Source organism: Bufo bufo, chromosome 3 (assembly GCF_905171765.1).
Source record: "Bufo bufo chromosome 3, aBufBuf1.1, whole genome shotgun sequence".
NCBI lineage: Eukaryota > Metazoa > Chordata > Amphibia > Anura > Bufonidae > Bufo > Bufo bufo.
The window spans coordinates 567,182,882-567,206,701 of NC_053391.1; the positions used below are offsets into that span (position 1 = coordinate 567,182,882).

Genomic DNA, 23,820 nt, shown 5'->3' on the forward strand with positions numbered 1-23,820 from the left:
ATTGTAACTTTGAAGACAGACAGCAATTTCCTACTGTATAAAAGACTGATCTAATGAATCTCATAATTGCCGGCTGATTAAGAGCGGATTATTAGACATATAGGGGGTGTTCTATGCTAAACTGTATGAGCATATGTATATGGAGACACGTGCATGCTTTATGATCCAGCATACGTATATAAAATCACTTATATTCGTGAACAACCTTTAACCATGTACAAAATATATCCTGGCTCAATAAGAGTTTTCTTGTAAGTCAATCATCTTTGCTCATATTTTGTTATATGCAGGCTGCACATACTGTAAAGCCGTGTGCTGCCTTTGTATTTTCTCTAATTTTGCTCATGTTTTTGATCAATCTGTCTTGTCCTTGCTGCTGTTTGTGTGGCCATGGAAAGGGAAGAGCGAGAGACACTGGCTGCTTCAACTATTTCTATATCTTTACATGTGAGACAGGCGACCAGCTTTTCTCTTGATGCAGAGGATGCAAAGAAAAATTCATAGGAAGCACCTGCAAAGAAAGCACCCAAAATGGGACCAATCCAGTACACCTAGAGGGAATCATAAACATAGTTAATATAGTAGTATATAATATTATAATGGTGAAGGTTTTGTAAAATAGCCAAGCTCATCTGCACCATTTATGGAAGCACGTTTACTGCCAGGAGCAAGCAGAAGTCCATAGGAGAAAGAAAAAATTGAATCCAGCTTCCATGATAAATATAAAATAGCCTTTATTATTCCATCAGTATAAAATCCATGCAGTCCATAAGTCTACACATTTCAGGTTTCACATGGACCCTTACTCATGACTTGTCATGAGTAAGGGTCGGTGCAAAACCTGAAATGCATAGGCTTGGTGACTGCATGGATTTTAGGGCTCATGCACACGACAGTATTTTGCATTCAGTATACTGGCCGTTTTTTTAGTTCAGTATGCGGTACATATACTGAACCATTCATTTCAATGGTTCAGAAAAAAAAATGGTGTATACTGTATATGGCATACGGAAAAACGGAACAGAAAAATGGAAAGAAAACGGAAACACAACGGAAACAAAAAACAGAACAACGGATCCGTAAAAAACGGACCGCAAAACACGGAAAAAGCCATACTGTCGTGTGCATGAGCCCTTATACTGATGAAATAATAAAGGCTATTTTATTATTTATTTATTTATTTCAAAATCTTTTTATTGTAAGCAAGACAAAATACAGGTTGTAAACATCGCATATTGCTTTGACAGCAAATAAAGCATGAAAATGATCTAAAGTCTTGCTTGTTTTCTTTTTCTATTACATACTGTATACAATGTAGAAAGTGTCCAACAGTTAAAAACTTTCAAATTCCCTCCCCTCCCCTCCCCTCCGCCCTAACCCCCAATTCAAACATCCTTCCCCCCTCCCTCCCCCCCCCTCCCCTCCGCCCTAACCCCCAATTCAAACATCCTTCCCTCCTCCCTCCCCCAGGTGCCTCTGCTTCCATTGAGCTCCATTTGAACAATGGAATAACCTGCTCTACTTATGGATGAACACGCTATCTCCAGTAAACACTCCCTCATCAGTCCCCTCCGATGGACAGCCTACCCAGATCTCCTCTTAGGCTACTTTCACACTTGCATTCGGAGCGGATCCGTCTGGTGTCTGCACAGACGGATCCGCTCCTATAATGCAAACTATGGGATCCGTTCAAAAATTCTAAGTCTGAAAGTTAGTCAGACGGATCCGTCCAGACTTTGCATTGAAAGTCAATGGGGGACGGATCCGTTTGAAATTGCACCATATTGTGTCAACTTCAAACGGATCCGTCCCCATTGACTTACATTGTAAGTCTGGACGGATCCGTTTGGCTCCGCACGGCCAGGTGGACACCCGAATGCTGCAAGCTGCGTTCGGGTGTCTGCCTGCTGAGCGGAACGGAGGTCAAACTGTGCCAAACTGAGGCATTCTGAGCGGATCCGCATCCACTCAGAATGCAATGGGGCCGTACGGATGCGTTCGGGGCCGCTTGTGAGAGCCTTCAAACGGAACTCACAAGCGGAACCCCGAACGAAAGTGTGAAAGAAGCCTTAGTTGGGCTATTTTATTTTTATCACAGAAGCTGGATTTACATTTTTCTTTTTCATGTGTACAATTAATATGGAGTCATTGTTCTGTAGAATGCTGGGTGCTGGATTTACACTGATTTGGCAACAACAGGAAAACAGAAATTGTAAATTGTTGTTATAAACCGGTGAGTTAGGCGAGATTGGTGCTGCGTTACCAAAAAATCTCTCACTCAGCCATGCTGATAGACTAATAAAGAATATGGCAGCACGTGACATATCAGACATATAAAATTGTTTTGTGTCACTGAAGATAAACCTATTTATATAATTAAAGGAGTTGTCCAGGATTAGAAAACCATGGCTGCTTTTTACAAGAACAGTGCCGCACACAACCTGTGGAAAGGTGTGCTGTTTTTGGAAGACAGCAGCCATGTTTTTCTAAAACTGGACAACCCCTTTATTCCACTCGCATGTTTGCAAGACATCTTTGTATAAGTAATTAGAGTTTTAAAATATTGTAATTAATTCAGATATTTTTTACAATCAGGTGATGAAGCCTTATTATTCAAAACTAAGGGAGTCATTTACTATTCTGAAATACAGGGTGGGCCATTTATACGGATACACCTTAATAAAATGGGAATGGTTGGTGATATTAACTTCCTGTTTGTGGCACATTAGTATATGTGAGGGGGGAAACTTTTCAAGATGGGTGGTGACCATTGCGGCTATTTTGAAGTCGGCCATTTTGAAACCAACTTTTGTTTTTTTAATAGGAAGAGGGTCATGTGACACATCAAACTTATTGGGAATTTCACACGAAAAACAATGGTGTGCTTGGTTTTAACGTAACTTTATTCTTTCATGAGTTATTTACAAGTTTCTCTTTGTTTACAGCCATTGACATGTCGCCGAGGTTAACACATGAGGAGCGGATAGAAATTGTGTTGATGTCTGGTGAACGCAGTAACCTGGTCATTGCAGCAGATTTCAATGCAAGACACCCTACGAGACCACCCATCTCCCATGCTACAGTTAGCAAACTGCTTGCTAAGTTTCGTGAAACTGGTTCAGTGTTGGATTTGCCAAAATGTGGACGCATGAAATCTGTCTCTAATGAAGAAACATCAGTGGCTGTCCTAGCTTCATTCAGCAAGAGCCCACAGCGTAGCACTCGCCGCATGTCACTGGAGAGTGGCATTAGTCGAACATCCCTTCGGCGGATATTAGCTACTCACAAATGGCACCCTTACAAACTCCAGCTACTGCAGCATCACAACGAGGATGACCCAGATCGGCGCACTGAATTTGCAGAATGGGCAAAACAAAAATTGGAACAGGACCCTCAGTTTACGCAGAAGATTTTGTTCAGTGATGAGGCAAACTTTTATGTGAATGGGGAAGTTAACAAACAAAACCACCGCTATTGGTCTGACACTAACCCACATTGGATAGATCCCTCCAAGACTGTTGGAACAAAAAAATTGATGGTATGGTGTGGTATATGGGGTACAAAGATAGTGGGGCAATTCTACATCAATGGAAACCTCAAGGCCACTGGATATGCGAAATTGCTACATGATGATGTGTTTCCCTCTTTATGCACTGAAGCTGGCACGTTCCCTGAGTTTTTCCAGCAAGATGGTGCACCACCACATTATGGGTGTCAGGTCCGAGCATTCCTAGATGAACAGTTTCCCGGAAAGTGGATTGGTCGTCGTGGGCCAGTTGAATGGCCCCCAAGGTCTCCCGATCTGACCCCCTTAGACTTTTATCTTTGGGGTCATCTGAAGGCAATTGTCTATGCTGTGAAGATACGAGATGTGCAGCACCTGAAACTACAGATACTGGAAGCCTGTGCTAGCATTTCTCCTGCGGTGTTGCTATCAGTGTGTGAAGAGTGGGAGAAGAGGGTTGCATTGACAATCCAACACAATGGGCAGCACATTGAACACATTTTATAAGTGGTCAGAAACTTGTAAATAACTCATGAAAGAATAAACTTCCGTTAAAACCAAGCACACCATTGTTTTTCTTGCGAAATTCCCAATAAGTTTGATGTGTCACATGACCCTCTTCCTATTGAAAAAACAAAGGTTGGATTCAAAATAGCCAACTTCAAAATGGCCGCCATGGTCACCACCCATCTTGAAAAGTTTCCCCCCTCACATATACTAATGTGCCATAAACAGGAAGTTAATATCACCAACCATTCCCATTTTATTAAGGTGTATCCATATAAATGGCCCACCCTGTAGTTAGTTGTGCTGCTTTCTGCGACTTTGGCTCACTAAAGCCAGGTCTAAAATTGTTGGTGTGGCTTGCGCGGGCAGGCCCGTCTCATCCATCATTTTCTACGCCTGTTTAAGGCGTAGAAAATTAGCTAAATGTAAGACAGCTCAGAACTGGCGCTGGAAGCGCCAAAGTTATGGAGAGGCCTGCGCCTCTTCATAACTTCGGCGGGACCACCGCCAGCTATGGGCATTAATTAAGACCAGCGTCTAAAACGATAAGATCATAAGTTCAGGAAATGCTTTTTTACAGTAGAAATCCATTTATGAAGTTATTACGCAAACTCTCGCAATAACTTCGGCTCATCGGAGCCAATACATTCTAGTACTGTACGGAGCGCTCGCTCCGTACAGTATTGAAACAAAGTTTTATGTTTCATCCGAAGTCGATTCGCTCATCCATAGTGTCCATCATATGACTACATTCATAAATCTTAATGAAAGTTTAGTTTAATCAGAGCTTAGTATTGATTGAAGCTTGATGATTTGATTTTTAAGCATCTGAATTTAATTGAATATTTTCTGATATAATATATATTTTTCTTTTTATGCAATTAGTACAGTATTAACTTACCCAGTGGTGCTCCCAAATGCCAGACAGTAAAGCTGGACCAAGGGATCTAGCTGGGTTCATGCTTCCACCTGAAAAGTGTCCCTGTGTATAAAAAGAGTAGTGACACATTTATAATTATTTATTGACGGTGATGTATAAAAAAGGGCGAGGGTCCTGCAGCAAAGACAAAAATTAGGCATCTTTCATGTTTGACAACATCCAAAATCAGAGAGTGCTCCCCATGGAATACCCCGATGTTCTCACTCCTGAGTGATGCCCAACTCCCCAACATTCACCTGAGTATACCATTTGGCACAGGGTCATAGCAGGATTGTAGTTATAACATAGTGCCCTTAACATGGGCAGCTTATTATACTGTAAATGACATATCTTCTCTCAAGGTCTTCCAAAAGGCCCAGGCAAGGCACTGCTGGTGAGGTGATCTTTGGGGTTCTGCTGAAGCAAATCTTTTTCTTTTTCTAGAAATGTCTTATTTTCTACAGAACTTTGTAGTGCATGCACTTGCTATTGCTTTCTCAAGTTCCTAATTTCCGTCACAATTATGTAACCAGTTGTGCATCTTACCGCTGCCAAAGCTCCTGCTGTTAGAGAAAAGCCAATGGCAAGGCTTCCTGGCTCTGTAAAATCTCTGCGCCTTCGATCATCCACAGCAAAGACTGTGAAAGCCAACTGGAAGGTTGAGATAATTTCCATCCCCAATGCTTGTCCTGCATTTCCCTCACTACTCACCTGTGAAGACAGGACAAAGAAGTCATGAATATGAGATGACACTTTTCAAATAGTACTGTGGACAACTGACCCTTTTCTGCCTAATATTTCCAGATGAAACATTTTGGATTTTGCGCTTTTTTTCTCTCATTAACTACAGTATTTCTAGTTCCTTATTTCTCAGTTGGGCATATTCCCTTTTGTACAGTAGATTGTATTGGGTTTTGACCAAAAACAATTATGCACAAAGTGAAACAAAAAAACACAGTGTACAATTTTTCAGTATAAATATATGAAACAAGGGAACTAAAAAAACTAAAGTTGCAATGTAAAGACTCTAAGGAAACATGGATCAATTTTACATCAGAGATAACCTGGGAACGACACCTTTTACAGGACAATAAGAAGCTTGAATTGCTGAAAACTGCATATACTAAACAGTGCCCCAGACTGAAGTTGATCTAAGAACAGAATATAAAAAGTTACTAAACCTGAATATGACTTTTATATTAATCATGAATATATATGCATATAGAAAATGCAAAAACACCTTGTAACTCTTGTTACTTCCATACACAATTAGTAAATAAACAATTCAGCAGCTGTTAATCCCCTCAGGACCTTACGATTGTCCATTTTTGTGTTTTAGTTTTTTTACTCCCGGCCTTCATGAAGCCATAACTTTTTTTATTTTTCCGTTCACATACACATATGAGGGCTGAATTTTGCAGGACAAGTTTAATTTTCTAATGGCACGTTTTAATATTGCATACGATGTACTGGGAAACTGGAAAAAAATACAAATGGGATGAAATTGGAAAAATGCAATTCCATCCAAAATAATTGGGGTCAGTATGATTACAGCAATACCACATTTATATAGTTTTTCTTGTGTTTTAGTACTGAAAAAAAAAGCTTTGGAAAGTGGTTGCATCTACGGAGCGGTGTGAAGTCTCATTTTTTGTGAGGAAGTCTCTACTTTTTAATGATACCATTTGGAGTTAGAATTACTTTTTGGTCCCTTTTTATTCTAATTTTTTGGGGGGAGGTGAAGCGACAAAAAAAAAATGGTGATTCGGCTATGATTTTTTTCGATTATGGCATTCACTGTACTAGATAAATGCATTTATATTTGAATAGTATGGGCATTTTGAGATGCAACAGTGCAAATTATATTTTTTATTGTTTATTTTTATTATGGGGAAAGAGGATGATTGAATTTTTATATATTTTCTTACAGAGACCAAGGCCATTACAGAGAAGGAACAGCTTCCTCAATCTCGATGCGGGGAAGCTGCTGGGAAAGCCACCTCAGTTGTTGTTGTCACCATTGACCACGGCATCTTAAGGGTTAAATGTCTGCGATCGACTTAAAACAGCAGAAACCCGGCAGCTAAGGCACTGGCTGTGCTCAGGAGTGGGTGCCAGGGCAATGGTGCATGTGCATTTTGTGGTGCGGAGGCACGGACAGAAACACACCGCAGCTCCGGATTGCAAATCAATTCAAGTGAATGGGTCCGCATCTGTGATGCAGGAAGCACACGGTTGGTGCACGCATATCACGGACCCGCTGTTTGGGGGCCACAATATGGGCCACGGCCGGCAATGGCCGTGTGCATGAGGCCTTATTGCTAGACACCAGAGAAGCATGTTGTGGAGATGGAAGCCCCTTAATACCATTGTGTCGACTCTCTGCCAGACACTTAGGGGGTCATTTATCAAGCTGAAATACACCTAAATTACACAGATTTCAGGCGCAGATTGGGGCACAATGGTTAGTTGCGTCACAATCTGCGACTTCTCCCTGCTAACGCCAGGTCTAAAAAAGTGGGGGTGGAAGGGGATGGGCTGGCAAACCCGTCTCATTTACCATTTTCTATGCCTATTTCAGGCATAGAAAAAGCTCTACATGTAAGACAGCAAGGAAGCTGTCTTACATTTAGAAGCAGTGCTGGATACACCGAAGTTATGAAGAGGCCGGCGCCTCTTCATAACTTCGGCGGATCCAGCGCCAGAGATGGGGCTTTATTAAGAACGGCATCTAAAACTTCTTAATAAATGTGCCCCTTTTTCGCTATTATATGGAAAGAGGATAAGTTGTTTTAATAGGACAAAGTGGTCCACTCATCACAGACATTTACATAGATATATAAATGTGGTATACGTCTCTGATCTGTGCAAATCCAACTACAGAGAATCCACGGATCCTGAGAATGGAGCAGCCTGCTCTCTGCCACCAGTAGAAAAGCAGCCACACATCTGGTAACATCTGTTCAAGCATATGGAAGATATGGGGAAAGTCAGTTTCAGCTTCTGGTGCACAGACCTCTGGCAATGCAACAAAATTAGGAGTGGCACTTGTTATGTCAGTGGACTTTATACTAAGACCTGCGGATGAAATGCTGGTCTTAGTAAATTTCCTCTATAGTGTTCATGTCTATGGACATTAAATGTTTCTATTTAACAGGGGAGGTTTTCTGTTTTTACTTTAGATGTAAATGTTCTACTTTATGTCCGTTTTTGAATATTATAAAAATTATAGGATGTAGGTTATATCCATAGTTCAATTTCAGGTAGCTAGGGTGACTTTGGATGACTGTACATTTATTGTTGATACATAGGCAGGGATTTAGAGCACATACAGACTTTTACTGATTGGAGGTGTTGGCTAAATAATGCAGTATGTATGGTTAAAAGGGTTGTCTGCTTTTTACTATAGAAGATGACCTATCCTCAGGATAGGCCATCAATATAAGATTGGCGGGGGTCCGACTTCTGGCACTCCCACGATCAGCTGTTTGAAGAGAAGGCAGCACTCATACGAGCACTGCCTTTTCTGCTGTGTTTACCTGCTCGCCACAGCAACTGCTGTGGTGAGCAGGTGTAATTGCAAGTATGGCATCTTCATTCACTTCTATGGAACGGCTCTGTCTGTTCAAGTGAATACTACAGTGCCGTCCCATAGAAGTGAATGGGGACGCCATACTTGTAATTACACCTGCTCCCCACTGCAATTGTAAACAGAGCATAGAAGGCAGTGCTCGCACAAGCACTGCTTTATCTTCAAACAGCTGATCGGCGGGGGTGATGGGGGTCGGACCCCCGCCGATCTGATATTGATGGCCTATCCTGAGGATAGACATTCAATTAATAGGTGACGGCAGCATTATGAGCAGCAGAGATGACGCGTTGTTACTGAGACATGCGCAGTCAACGATTGGAGACGCCAAGCAGTATGTAGACGTTGGAGATAAGATGCTCATTGGTGGAGTAGTTTCCTTGTTAATTGAATATAGGTGTGCAAGCTTGTTGATTACCTGCGGATATGACCCCATTGGTAGTTTTCCAAGTGGGGGGTGGAGGCTTAACAGATACCTATTGTGATTGGTGATGGTGAACCAGAGGGGGTGACATGTATGGTATAAATGTTTGGAGTAAGCAATGTGTACTGAACTTGACAAAGACTACATTGTAGTCGAAACGTTGCTGTTTTTATGGGTCGTTTTTGTACTTATATCATAGATTAACAACAAATAAAGAAGTAATGGAGAATAATGCTGCAGTCATCTATTAATTGAATGTCTATCGGTGGGCTGCTGTGGATCGGGGCCCAAGGCTGGCTGATGCATATCTTCTGAATTGAGTCAAGAAGGTACGGAAGGGCTGCTCTACATATTAATTTTTACTATCCTGAGGATAGGTCATCAATAGTAAAAAGCGGAGAACACCTTTAACATTGCATGCACTAATAAACTTACCTTTGTAACAAGTTGATTGTAGACAGATGTAGGAAGGGATAAATAAAAAATGGCAGAGGCACATATTCCACCAAGACACTGAGCCACGGCAAAGGCGAGCCCATGAAGAACATCCAATTTTCGTGCACATACCAAGGCAGAAGTGATAGCTGGGTTTAATTGGGCACCACTTATTTCACCAAAACTCTGCACCAGACTAACAACTGACAGACCAGCAGCTATTGGTGAAGCCATAGATTGTGAAGTTCTGATTGCCAAGCAAGACGATCCTAGTACCACAGTTAACAGCATGAAAGTTCCCAAAAATTCTGCTAAAACCGAGCGCCAAAATCGATGCTGTCTCAATTCCTGCAAAATCCAAAGTAAGAAGTAAATTATTATTGATTCTGTAAATGCCTTTATACATATTGTGGGATGTACCTTTAATGTATCAAATTTTAAAGAGAATCTATGATGACCATGGGAAAAAAATTCATTACTGCAATGCCTAGATCAGTGATGGTAAACCTTTTAGAGACCGGGTGCCCAAACTGCAACCCAAAACCCACTTATTTACCACAAAGGGCCAACACGGCAATTTAACCTGAACATTAGTATATCTTCCATGTACTTTATCATTTAGCTATAATAGCCTGCCTACATTCAGTGCGCTGCCTGTGCTGTTCATAGTGCGCCCTGCGCTGATGATTGACAGGGAGAGTCTAAGGCATATTGGTACATCTTAGACTTTTTCCAGGGTGCTGGTGCCCACAGAGAGGGTTCTGAGTGCCACCTCTGGCACCCGTGCCATAGGTTCGCCACCACTGGCCTAGATAGTCAAAAAGGCACAGATTTAGAATATGTAATTTGTATCTTTCTACTCACTTGCATTAACCCCCCCCCCCAAAAGTTCAGTGTGTTGTATGCTAATAGCCAACGAGGACTCCTAACCTGTATGTATGTAATGGAGAGGACTCCTCAAAGCTTCAGAGCATGGACCCTTTGTGCAAACGATCATAAATCATATATACATCAAAAGGTGCAAGATAGGTAAGAGTAATAGAAGAGTACAGACACTCTTAAGGAAAGATTGCCAGAGTAGTATGGTAATAGTTATAATAAAGCCATGTCAGAAGACTGGGACCTCCAAGTTAACTCTTCTCAACTAATTTACATCCAGTTTGCACATTATTACAAGTTTTATGCAGAATGCTATAATGGACACGTTCAATAGGGGCATGTTTAGAAAGCTAATCACCAGCAGTATAATCTCTTGGTTGTGGCTTACTAGCTGGAAATCTAGTAGCACGTTCCCTTTAAAGGGGTTGTCCCATCAAGACAACGTGTTCCCTATCCACAGGATAGGGAATGTGTCTGATCAGCAGGGGTCTGACCGCTAGTGCTCCCACTGATCATGAGAATGGAGGCCCGCACTCCCCTGTTTGAATGAAGCGGTGATCAGACATACATGGTTCTGCTCCATTCGACTCTGTGGGGATGCCAGAGATAGCTGAGTCCTTGTCCTCATCTATCTTCAGCAGTCCCATAGAGTTGAATGGAGTGGTGGACATATATTTGTGTCCACCTCTCCATTCAAATGGGGAGCATGGCCCCCCGTTCTTGTGACTGTGCAAAAGGCACAGATTTAGAATATGTAATTTGTATCTTTTTACTCACTTGCATTAACCCCCCCCCCCCCCAAGGGTCAGTGCGTTGTATGCTAATAGCCACCGAGGACTCCTCAAAGCTTCAGAGCATGGACCCTTTGCGCAAACGAGTCCAAAGATAAATCATACATCTTAAAACATTCAGGTATATGCATCAAAAGGTGCAAGATAGGTAAGAGTAATGTGAAGAGTACAGACACTCTTGAGGAAAGATTGCCAGAGTGGTATGGTAATAGTTATAATAAAGCCATGTCAAATTATACCAGTGAAGAAGTTCTAATAACAGTGGGAAGGATAAAAGAGTTGTAGTTGGTCTCTCTTACCTCTTTGATCACCATCCTCTCTCATTGCCAGTGGAGCTATGGATGAACGTATACCATGAACTCTTATTTTATACAATCTGCTTCTGAAGACAGCCCTCCTCTGAGAACGTAACTCCTCCTAAAGACCCATCATACTATGCAACAAAAAAATTTTTTTTTTCTTTTATCTTCCCTTATCCTGTTTACTCTAGATGTGATAAAGCTAGAAAAAGAAGCTATGGTAAAAAAACAATAGTTGTGATGTAAATTGGATATACTGCTTTCTATACATATCGATAATTCACAAGTGAATTAAACAGTACACATTCTGTTGGACCCTGTTTGCATTATGAAGTGCGCTTGGCTGGAAATCATTAGAGAAGCCATAGTTGCTGTGGTGATCAAACCACTATTAAAATGTGAATAGCGAGGCGAGCAGTGCAGCTGTTTGGACCAGGCCCTATCCCTTCTGTTCCCTTGGTGACAATTGCGGTATTTATAATGAACCTCTTTTATCTTCAGAATGAAATAAATAGGCCAAACATGCAATAACATCAAAGGAAAATTAAATTTGGGAACAACTGTTTCTACAAATAACCTGATGTCACTGTTCTACTGCAAAATGAAACAATCTAAATCCATGTTGTCACCGATATGCTAAGTCTAGGGTTACATAACAGACTTGTACATCATATGTTGTTGCATGTAAGTGATTCCCATCATTTTTGTAAGGCTAGTTTCACATCTCTGGCATTGTTATCTAGCAGCCAGTTCCAGCAGAGAATGCTGGGAATCGGCCGGACATAAACTATAATGGAGATCCGCTGGACCCCATTACAGTTAATAGGGCCGGTGGGCATCCTGTTTGCATCCGGCAGTGCTGGTTTCGGAGAACTCTGGCAGCTGCCAGAGATGTGAAACCAGCCTATGTGAGAAAACTGTGTGCATTGAGATATCCATTCCCTATCAATACTGCTTTATGGTCCTTACATACATGAACTTTTTTTTTTTACCAGTATAAATACACCAGAATATACTCTTTTTTGTGTTTTTATGGGTTTTCTGCTCACAGTGTGCTTCATCACTGGCATGTGCTTCATAGCATTTTTCTTTACAGAAAAGGTGTCCAAATGCCAAGAGTAACCGTATGCTGCATATTTGAAAAGAAGACAGAAAGACAACAAATGGCACCTAGAAAAATGACAGTAAAAAAAAACAAAAACCCTATGTGCCCTGCCTTTTATATCTGGAGCTAGCATTTTAAGAGCTGGTAAAAATGCCATTAGAAATGCAAAGGTGCAGAAAAACACCAGCAAAAATCTGTGTCAAATTATCCTCAAGGGAAACAAACATAAAATAGTACCCAAAAGCAGGTGAGTTTTTTGGTCTATATTTTACACAAGAACCTTGAGAAAATGTGTACATATGGCCAATCAAATATAAAAAGCTGTTAAGTATAGACCTGATCAAAGCTACTAGTGGGGTTCCACACAATATTTGTATGAATTACTTTAGTTTGGGAGTGAAAATTCCATGTCTGTAGGATATGCTGAACTGAAGGACAATACAGCGCCTTGGATGAATAAACAGGATATAATGAAATTCCAGGTTATGTACTCGGTTACCTTATTATTCATTGTTGATGTTTATATTTATATTTTTGTTGCATCGCTATCTAGTGTAGAGATTTACATTTTAACGGGTGGGTCAAATTGATGGGCCAGATTATAATTGGTACAAATAGAGCTGCATCTCCTGGCTCCAAACATCCCCCCAATGCCATGGTGGAGGGCAGAATACTCTGTTATAACAATAAGTCCCCATGCACATGACCAGATTTTTTGTCTGCACCCAATCCACATTTTTTGCTGATCGGATGAAGAACTATTCACTTCTGTGGGGCCCCAAAAGATGAGGGCAGCACACCGTGTGCTGTCCACAGCCATATGTCCGTTCTGCTGCTCTGCAAAAAAAATGATAGAACATGTCCTATTCTTTTCTTTATTGTTGACAAGAATTGACATTTCTAGGATAGTGAGGGACATGCAGAACGGGAAAGTGCAGGGCACATACTGCCAGTGTTTTGCGGATCTGCGGTTTTCAAAACGGCTATGGTTGTGTGCATGGGGCCTAAAGATGTTGCATGCATTGTGATGGCATATTGATTAGATATCTCATCCAGTGTCTGTAGTGTACAGTGATCTTTTTTACTGTTTCATTCAGCAGGATTTCAAGTCCTTTCAATGTGGCCTAGTTGTCATAGCGAAGACTGGAGAGTCACCAAATAATTTATATTTAGTCATTAACTTACTGACTTTACTTTTACATTTTTGTAGATTAGCAAAGTTTTTATGGTTCAAGTTATATGGGTGTTGTGGGTATTGTAGTGCTTAATAAACTCCTATATAAATCAAAACAAACCCGCAGATAGTTACTACATCAATCTTTATTGAACAAATATAATGACATACATGATAAAAAAATCAGGAAATGCAGAGGAGTGTGGATAAAACCTCCAGGACCAAGGATAATGCAGTAATGATGTTGCAAAAAAATCACTGTTGTATGTGTAATACACCAGAAGAGAGGATATGCCAAGTGTGGCCCTACATACAAATATACTGTATAACTGTGCCACTATAATGGCATATGCAAGATCGAACATGAATGAAAAGTAGGGAACAACCAGCGTGCGAATAGATGATCACTATGATACTGGTAAAAACACAGACAACAGTGACAAGCATGAACATGTGGAAATACCAAACCTGGCTGGAGGAACGGCCCTAGTAGTACTTAATGTGGGATAAATTGTATTGGGGTATTACCAGTAATTAAAGGGGTTGTCCGAGTTATGTAAAAAAGTTAAAAATAAAACCCTGTAAATCTGATGGTCAGAAATATATTCATAATCTAAGCAAGTTTTAGGCAAAAAAGAATTATATTTACTCACTCCCCCAGTTCTGTTCTGGCCCTTCATTGACATGCAGTTGCAGAGCTGTGGGGAAGGGGGGTGTAACAACAATCTCTAAGGCCCCTTTCACACGGGCGAGAATTCCGTGCGGGTGCAATGCGTGAGGTGAACGCATTGCACCCGCACTGAATCCGAACCCATTCACGTCAATGGGCTGTGCAGATGAGCAGTGATTTTCACACATCACTTGTGCATTGCGTGAAAATCGCAGCATGTTCTATATTCTGCGTTTTTCACGCAATGCAGGCCCATAGAAATGAATGGGTCTGCGTGAAAATCGCAAGCATCCACAAGCAAGTGCGGATGCAGTGCGATTTTCACACGTGGTTGCTAGGAGATGATAGGGTTAAAAGCAAGCCCAGACCTCATTAAAGTGTATTCACTGTATTATTTTCCCTTATAACATGGTTATAAGGGAAAATAATAGCATTCTTAATACAGAATTCTTACTAAAATGTGGATTGAGGGGTTAAAAAAAAATAAAAAATTAACTCACCTTATCCAATTGATCATGCAGCTGGCATCATCTTCTTGCTTCTTCTTTCAGGATCTGCAAAAGGACCTTTGATGACGTAATCGCTCTCACCAGATTTCTATCTTTATTCAGCAGGACCTGCACTGGCGTCACCGCCAGATTTTCTTCCTGCCTTCTAACTAGCTGGTCGGTTGTACTCTGTGGTGCTTCTGGAGTTTCCAGTTTTCTACTTTCAGATAAGTCTTGTCTGTTCTTATTGTTTTGTGTTTGTTATATTCCCTGTTGACAGATACTTGAGCCTGAGACAGATACTTCCATTCGTCCATCTGGGGAGGAATGGGTTGTCTCTGGTCCTAACCTCATTCCAGGGCCTTATAGGTATATAAGGGCCTAGGTATCCAGCATATGAATATTCCTACCTTCAAGGTCTATTCATATTGATAGATAGTTAAGACCCGGATTAGGGTTGTTTAGGAGGTGACCTGTTTCTTCCCTAGTTTCCAGGCCCAGTTACTGTTCCCCTTCCCTCCCGTGTTTAGCGTGGAGTTTTTCCCCCACACTGATCGTGACAGCAGCCAGCCAATCCGCAGATAGCCTTCCCCTGTGATGTCAAAGCCCTATAAAACCCTTATCCCGCGTGGTGTCTGCCATTTTCCTGTGAGCTGAGAATATGGAGAGATGTGACAAGTGCTTATGTGCTAGGGACAGTGTTGATGAAAACAATTAATAGAAGAATATTGGAGAGGGAGAGTACACGAACAGTGCAGGGACAGTGCAGGGAGACTTATGCTGCATCAGTTTTATTTATTTATTCCTACATTTTCTTCCTACATCCGCCGTAAATGTAATTCAATATAAATAAGATTAAAGCCTTTATTATTCCGGTGCCAGTGTGACAACCTATAGCATCCAGTTGGCACCCCTTAGGAAGTGAGGTCTTAGTGATGACCATCCTCGTCTTTTGCTGGCTTTACTTCTTCCAAATCATACTTCAAAGTCTCCATGTCCTAGAGAAGTCATCAAGATGCAGAAAATGGAGGAGCTGGATGTTCCTGGTGACATATTTTCATAAATATTAATTGATGTGGAAAAGGAGGAAAAGCAGATGGCAGAAGAAGGGCTCCCACCTGTAGAGCAGGAGATTGAAGGCAAAAACAGCAATAATATGTATATTGTGCCCCCACCTAACCAGCCAAAACCCCATACCAGCTACAGCCCCTGTTTAAAGGTGCCATGCAGCTATTAACAATGAAGGACTATAGTTACATAGTTAATACGGTTGAAAAAAGACATAAGACGTGAATCCCAGAAGAAAATGAGACAGATTTCTACACGTTTTTATAAGCATTAATGTTGTTTACTTTTAAGAATTCATCGAAACCCTTTTTAAAACTGTCCGCTGTTCCTTTTGTGACCACGTCCTGAGGAAGTATATTCCACAGATTCACAGTTCTTACAGTAAAGAAGTTTTGGCGCTTCTGGAGACTAAACTTGTTCTTCTCCAGTCAAAGGCAGTGCCCCCTTGTCTTTTGAGGGCATTTTACATGGAACTTTGTCTCAGTATTTTTTGTATGTCCAATTTATATATTTGTATAGGTTAATCATGTCCCCTCTTAGACGTCTCTTCTCAAGACTAAATAAATTCAATTATTTTAATCTTTCTTCATATCTAAGACCCTCCATGCCCCTTATCAGTTCAGTCGCTCTCCTCTGTACTTTTTCCAGCTGCAGTGAATCCTTTCTGTGGACTGGTGCCAGAACTGAACTGCATATTCCAGATGAGGCCGCACCAACGCTTTGTAAAGTGGTAATATTACATCCCTGCCCCGCGAGTCCATGCCTCGTTTAATGCATAGCAATATCCTGGTAGCCTTAGAAGCAGCTGATTGACATTGTATGCTGTTATTCAATCTATGACCTACAAGGACACCTAAATCCTTCTCTACAAGTGACTCCCCTAGTGTTACTTCCCCTAGGACATATGAAGCACAGAGATTATTACTACCAAGATGAATAACTTTACATTTATCCACATTGAACCTCATTTGCCAAGTTGATGCCCAATCACTCAGTGTGTTCAAGTCAGCTTGTAGTTTATGGACATCTTCCATAGACTTCACAGTACTACACAGCCTAGTGTCATCTGCAATATAATTAATAAATAAGTTAAATAATAGGGGACCCAGCACTGAACCTTGGGTTACACCACTTATAACCTGGGACCATTCTGAATAGGAATCATTGACTACAACTCTCTGGACACGGTCCTGCAGCCAGTTTTCAATCCAATTACAGACTATACTTTCCAAACCTATATGTCTATAATTACCTGTGGAGGACCTAGATCCTTTTTTGAATATGGGCACCACATTTGCCTTGCGCCAATCACTTGGCACTGTAACAGTACCTAGAGAATCTTTAAAAATTATAAACAGGGGCACAGCAATGACTGAACTGAGCTCTTTAAGCACTCTTGGGTGTAATCCATCTGGACTGGAGCCTTGTTCACATTTACCTTATTTAACATATCTTGGACCATATCTACAGTTAGCCAGTTGAGTATATTACTGGATGTACTAACAGCCTAAGCACCACAGATATCAGCTCCTTTCTCTTTGTATATACAGAGCTAAAAAATCTATTTAGTAACTTTGCCTTTTCCTTATCTTCAGTGACTACCACCCCTTTACCATTATTTAGGGGAAATACCTGCTCAGACCTTGGTTTTTTAGCATTTATTATATATTTAAAGAATTTTGGGGGATTTGTTTTGCTCTCTTTTGCTACCTGCTGTTCGTTTTGTATTTTTGCTAATTTTATCTCCTTTTTACAGATTTTATTAAGCCCTTTGTAAACTTCAAATGCTACAGCTGACCCCTCAGATTTGTATTTTTTAAATGCCCATTTTTTACTTTTATTGCCATTTTACATTAACTGTAAGTAATGGGGGGGGGGGGGGTAATTTTAGCCATTTATACTTGTTGCCTAAAGGAATACATTTTTTAGTGCAATTACTCAATGCGGATTTAAAGCTCTCCCATGTAACCTATTATCATGTGACAGTAGCTGCTCCCAGTCTATGCCCTGAAATGCTGCCCTCAGGGAAATTAGCCTTTTTGAAATTCAGTGTCTTTGCTCTGCCTGACAGAGTTTGCTTCTTATAGTTTAGGGGAATATAATTATATTGTGGTTACTATTACCTAGTGTTTCTTCAACAGTAACATTTCCAACAAGCTCTGCATCATTAGAGATTACCATATCCAACAGAGCATTGCCCCTAATGGGAGCTTCTACAAACTGGCCCATAAAGTGGTCCTTCAGCAAGTTGAGGAATCTTCTTCCCTTTGTGGTTGAGGCAGAACTATGACCCCAGTCAATGTCTGGGAAGTTAAAATCTCCCATTATGACCACTGTACCAGCCTGTGCAGACCGCTCTATTTGGTTACACAGTTGCATTTCTACAGTATCTCCTTTGTGATGTTAGGGGGTCTATAGATTACACCAAGTATTATTTTTTCAGTGTTTATATCCCTTTGAAATTCCACCCATAAGGTTTCAACCTCCTCAACATCCTCACCCACAATTGCCTCTTTCACACTTGTCTTCAGATCACTCGTCACATACAGGCACACATAACCACCTTTTCTATTGACCCTGTCTTTCCCAAATAGTCAAAACCCTCAATATTACAGCCCAGTCATGTGAATAGTCCAACCATGTCTCAGACACACCAACTACATCTATGTGTTCTTCTAGTACCATAGCCTCCAGCTTCCCCATTTTGCTAGCTAGACTTCTGGCTTTTGTGAAAATACATTTTAAATTACTATTACCTGTAAAGTGAATATCCATGATTTTTTGGTTACCTTGGTTGATGTTTGTACATGTAACAGTGCTGTCTTCATTATTTAAATTAAAGGCAGCGGCGGGCTAATTGGCTGCGTGGTTCTTCACCACAGCATGGTTGCGACCCACCCCCAGCATGGCCGCTCCGTGTGCCCGTACCCTAAGGCAGAGTAGTCTGGATATACCTGATTTATTGCCATTCGTGACAAATTAATTCAGAACTAATCAAAATTTTGGGCTAACTTTGGCAAAGTTGCTGAATCAAATTGTTCAAATCTTCACTCATATCTATCTATAATCTATAGCAAAATACTGAAAAGTATACATACACAACATTTGTTTTTTTCCCCCCAAAATGCTACATGCTATGGGTATGACTTTTCTTTCTGCCATTTTTCCTCATAGGACTAACACTGAAGTGCCCGGGAACTGTATGTACAAAATGTTTCAAACAAAAAAGCACCGCCGAAAACACTTGTACAAACCACCATTAGTACTGCTGTATTCATATAAGAATTCACTACTTTTCTACATACTAATATCTTTGTATTCTGTGTATGTGAACACTTTGCTACCACTTTGTTTTTATGATGTTCTTTTATATGTTGTTAATTAAAAAATATTAAAAAAAAGCAGTTAAATATGATATGGTGATTTAACAAGCTTTTTTAAAACGCCCAAAAAAGTGTCAAGGAGCCCTAAGGGCTCATACACACAAGTATTTTTTTCCTTGTCCGCTCTGTTTTCTTTGAGGCTCGTATGTGGAACCATTCATTTAAATGGGGCTGCAAAAACATGAAAAAAAAACCTCAGTGTGCATTCCGTGTCCACATGGCCTTTCTGCAAAAAAGACAAAAAAAAACATGTCCTATTATTTTCCGCATCACGGACAAGGCAAGGACTGTTTTATTAGGGGCCAGCCGTTTCGTTCCGCAAAATGCGTAATGCATGCGGCTGGTATCAGTATTTAGCAGACTGCAAAAAGACAAACGGTAGTGTGCATGAGCCATAAGGTTAATTTCACATGGGAGAGTGTGGTCTGGGAAAAACGGTCCATGTGACAGCCGCGTTTCCTGACCTCACTGTATCATAGTGATTTATGATCCTGTGCTGTGACTTCCAACCTGACTGCAGGTCTACTGTCCTCACAACATCATGTGAGTAGAGTACAATAGACCCACAGCTGACAGATATTACATTATAGTGAACAGTTAGAAAAATCCTGCATGTCTTAAATTATTTGCCCCATCTCTAGGCCCCCCCCCCCCCAATTCTCTATAATTCCGATTAATATGACAGCATTTGGACTTTTTGCAGTATACAGTATCTGAAGATATGATTCAATAGGATGCCTTGTTCTACGTCCAGTCGTTCTTTTCCATTTTGTTTTTTTTATGCAGGTCACAGAAATTGAATGCAGATTTAAGCCAAACGACAGACATCAGCAAAACAACACAGGTCCAGCATTAGGATGAACCGTACAGCGAGAAAAGCTATTGTCATGTGGTCCATTATTCATTTCTGGCATGGAGACTAAATGCAGGGGAGGGAGTGTGACCAGAGCTGATGGGGGGGATTCCTAATTGTGTTCCAACAGTGTTCTGTGTTCATAATGCTGATGCATTGGGTTCTTAATAGAAAACAGCCAGAACAATCAGAAACTGCTATAAGCATTAAACTTACCTAAAAATCCCTATAAAGTCTATAACTGTGAACACATTTGTTCACAAACACTCCACCTATGTAGTGATGGGTCAGGCTTTGTTAACATTGTGGATTGTTTTCTGGTCAGTTTCCTACATTTACCTGTGAAATTCTATAATAAAGCACGTAATGTGATGACACAATATAAAGACAGGAGGAACAAGGGAATGCTGAGTATAGTGGTGCAGAGGTAACAGTGGCAAGTGGGTACTAACATCTGGGGGTCATAAATTGTGGCTTCAAACAAGAGATCAGTGACATTATATGTGGGCAATATGGAGGAAAAATTTGGCGCATTTACTAAGACTACTTTCACACTTGTGTTGTTGTTTTCCGGTATTGAGATCCAGCAGAGGATCTCAATATCAGAAAAAAAAACTGTTTCCGTTTGGTCCTCATGCATTCTGAATGGAAAGAGATCCGTTCAGGATGCTTCAGGATGTCTTCCGTTCCGGCAGAATTCTGTTTTGTGACCGGACACAAAACCGCTGCAAGCTGCGGTTTTGTGTCCGGTCATAAAAACAGAAAAAAATGCATCTGGCACTGAAAACAATGTAAGTCAATGGTGACGGATCCATTTTTTTGATTTCACACAACCGCATCCTAACGGAACGGATGCATCCTGATGTGCAAAATCAAAATGGATCAGTTTAATTTCGGTATAGAGATTCTCTGCTGGATCTCAATGCCGGAATTAACAACCCAAGTGTGAAAGTAGTCTAATACTGGCAACTAGCTGAGCAGTACGCCAAAAAACATAGCTTGAAATGTGGCATACAATGGAGCATGCTGTAATTATTTTTTAAATGCAGACATAAAAAGTTTAACTGTATAAGCATACAATAGCATGCCATCCGTGTGATAATTAACTTCAATATGCCTGTGTGCACAAGACCTACGTTGTTATCCATGGGTTACACTAAATTAAAGGGGTTTTCTGGGGAGATAACCTTTTTTGAGACACTTAAAAGGCATACCTCCCAACCGTCCCGGATCCGGCGGGACAGTCCCGGATTGCAGTGGCTGTCCCGGTACAGAGGAGGTATGTCCCTTTCTGGCAGCTGTCTCTGCGTCCAATGTATCCCTCTTTATTAATTTACAAAGTTAGGAGGTATGCAGCAGAGGAACATGTGTGTGCATGTACTGTATGGGGTTATCTGGGAATAATACATTTTTTGCAAGTGTCCCCATCCTGCCTCTGTAAACAGAAGATTCATACTTACCTGCTCCCCACCGCTCTGGTTCTCCAACGCTGCCTCCCGTATGTCCATGTTCCAGTCCCGGTGTGGTGTTTACATCCACAGCACCATTGGCATGGTCATATGCTCTACTGCAGTGTCACGGAACCATGAACCAGACGTACAACAAGAGATAAGTGAAAATAAGAAGGCTTTATTGAAAATAAAGCTGTAAAGCAAAAGTCCAAACGGATGGTGAAACCGAGCAGAGTCTTTGCGAAGCCAGAGGTCAGGAACCAGAAGGGTAGTCAGACGAAGCCAGGATCAGGAACCAGCAGGGTAGTCAGACGAAGCCAGGGTCAGGAACCAGCAGGGTAGTCAGACGAAGCCAGGATCAGGAACCAGCAGGGTAGTCAGACGAAGCCAGGATCAGGAACCAGAAGCAGCAGCAGTCTTAGAAGCATGTGAACACAAGAGGACCAAGCAAGGAACTGAAGCCACAGACCTCCTATATATATGAGCTAGGCATCCAGCTCCTCCCAGGGGAAGGAGGAGCCGCAGGGTGGAAGGCTACAAGAAACCCAGAAACCAAGATGGCCGCCAGCACATGTCAAACGAAGGAGAGCAGCAAGCAGGTAAGACCATGACAGTACCTCCCCCTCAAGGGCCCCTCCTCCGCGGAGCACAAAACGGTTTCTGAGGGAAGCGTGCGTGGAAGGCTCGGAGCAAGGCAGGAGCATGGACATCTGCGGAGGGAACCCAGGAACGCTCCTCTGGACCATAACCACGCCAATGGACCAAAAACTGCAACCGACCGCGGACCAGGCGTGAGTCCAGGATATTGCTCACCTCATATTCCTCACGATTGCCCACTTGGACCGGACGAGGCCGAGGAACCGAGGAAGTGAAACGATTACACACCAGTGGCTTCAACAGGGAGACATGAAACACGTTGGAGATCCGCATGCCAGGAGGAAGCGCAAGGGCATAGGCTACCGGGTTTACCCTGCGAAGCACTCGGAAGGGACCAACAAAGCGAGGCGCCAGCTTGGGAGTGGGCACTCGAAGGTTGAGGTTGCGGGTGGACAACCATACACGGTCTCCGACCTGGTAGGAAGGAGCAGGCGCTCGTCTGCGATCAGCCTGGAGTCTCTGGCGCTGCGCAGAGACCCCAAGGGACTTCTGGATCTGTACCCAAGAAGCACGTAGGACGGAAAGGTGATCCTCCACAGCCGGAATATCCTGGGGAGAGAATACCTCCGGTAACACGGCAGGTTGGAACCCATAATTGGCCATGAAGGGAGACGTCCCAGAGGAAGAGTTCACCGCCGTGTTCCTGGCAAACTCAGCCCAAGGCAGGAGGTCAACCCAATTGTCTTGGTGATCGGAGACATAGCAACGAAGGAATTGCTCCAAGGCCTGATTGGATCGTTCTGCGGCCCCATTGGACTGAGGGTGGTAGGCCGAGGAGAAGGAGAGATGAATCCCCAACTGGGAGCAAAAGGCGCGCCAGAACCTGGACACAAACTGACTCCCCCGATCCGACACAATCTCCTTAGGCAAACCGTGCAACCGGAAGACCTCCCTGGCAAAAATCGTGGCCAACTCTTGTGCAGAGGGTAACTTCTTGAGAGGAACACAGTGGCACATTTTGGAAAACCGATCCACAATCATGAGAATGACCGTATGGCCTCGGGATGCAGGGAGGTCCACAATGAAATCCATCCCCAGGTGTGACCATGGGCGCTCCCCGGTGGCTATGGGTTGCAGAAGGCCCAACGGAAGGTGCCGAGGGGACTTACTCTGGGCACAAACGGAGCATGCCGCTACATATGCGGCGATGTCGGAACGTAGGGAAGGCCACCAGAACAGACGTGAAACAGCCCAGGACAGCTGATTCTTTCCAGGATGCCCCGCGGTCTTGGAGTTATGGTAGGTTCGCAACAACCGAGTGCGCAACTCCTCAGGCACAAAACATCTGCCGTTGGGTCTCCCAGAGGGAGCACCAGATTGAGCCGCCAAAATCTGCTCACCCAGGGGAGAGGTCAGGCTGGTGCGAATGGCGGCCAGGATCTGATTCGGAGGTATGACCGAAGTCGGAATCGACTCCTCCCTGGACAGCTCGGAGTACTGCCGTGATAAGGCATCCGCCCTGATGTTCTTGGAACCGGGTAGGTAGGAGACCACGTAATTAAAACGTGACAAGAACAGAGCCCATCTGGCCTGACGTGGTGTCAATCTCTTGGCCTCAGAAAGGTAGGTCAGATTCTTGTGGTCCGTCAGGATGAGAACCGGAACCACCGAACCCTCGAGCAA

The 23,820-nt window shown here is 42.3% G+C and overlaps 1 protein-coding gene across 1 annotated transcript; it reads right to left on the reverse strand.

Moving 5' to 3' along the window:
* Positions 1-332: 332 nt before the first annotated feature.
* On the reverse strand, positions 333-21,597 carry LOC120993913 (aquaporin-4-like). Its single transcript, XM_040422377.1, has 5 exons — positions 21,550-21,597; positions 9,380-9,727; positions 5,478-5,642; positions 4,914-4,994; positions 333-551 (listed from the first exon to the last, which is right to left on the reverse strand). Exons 1-5 carry the CDS (start codon positions 21,595-21,597, stop codon positions 333-335), a joined length of 861 nt encoding a protein of 286 aa, XP_040278311.1.
* Positions 21,598-23,820: the final 2,223 nt, after the last annotated feature.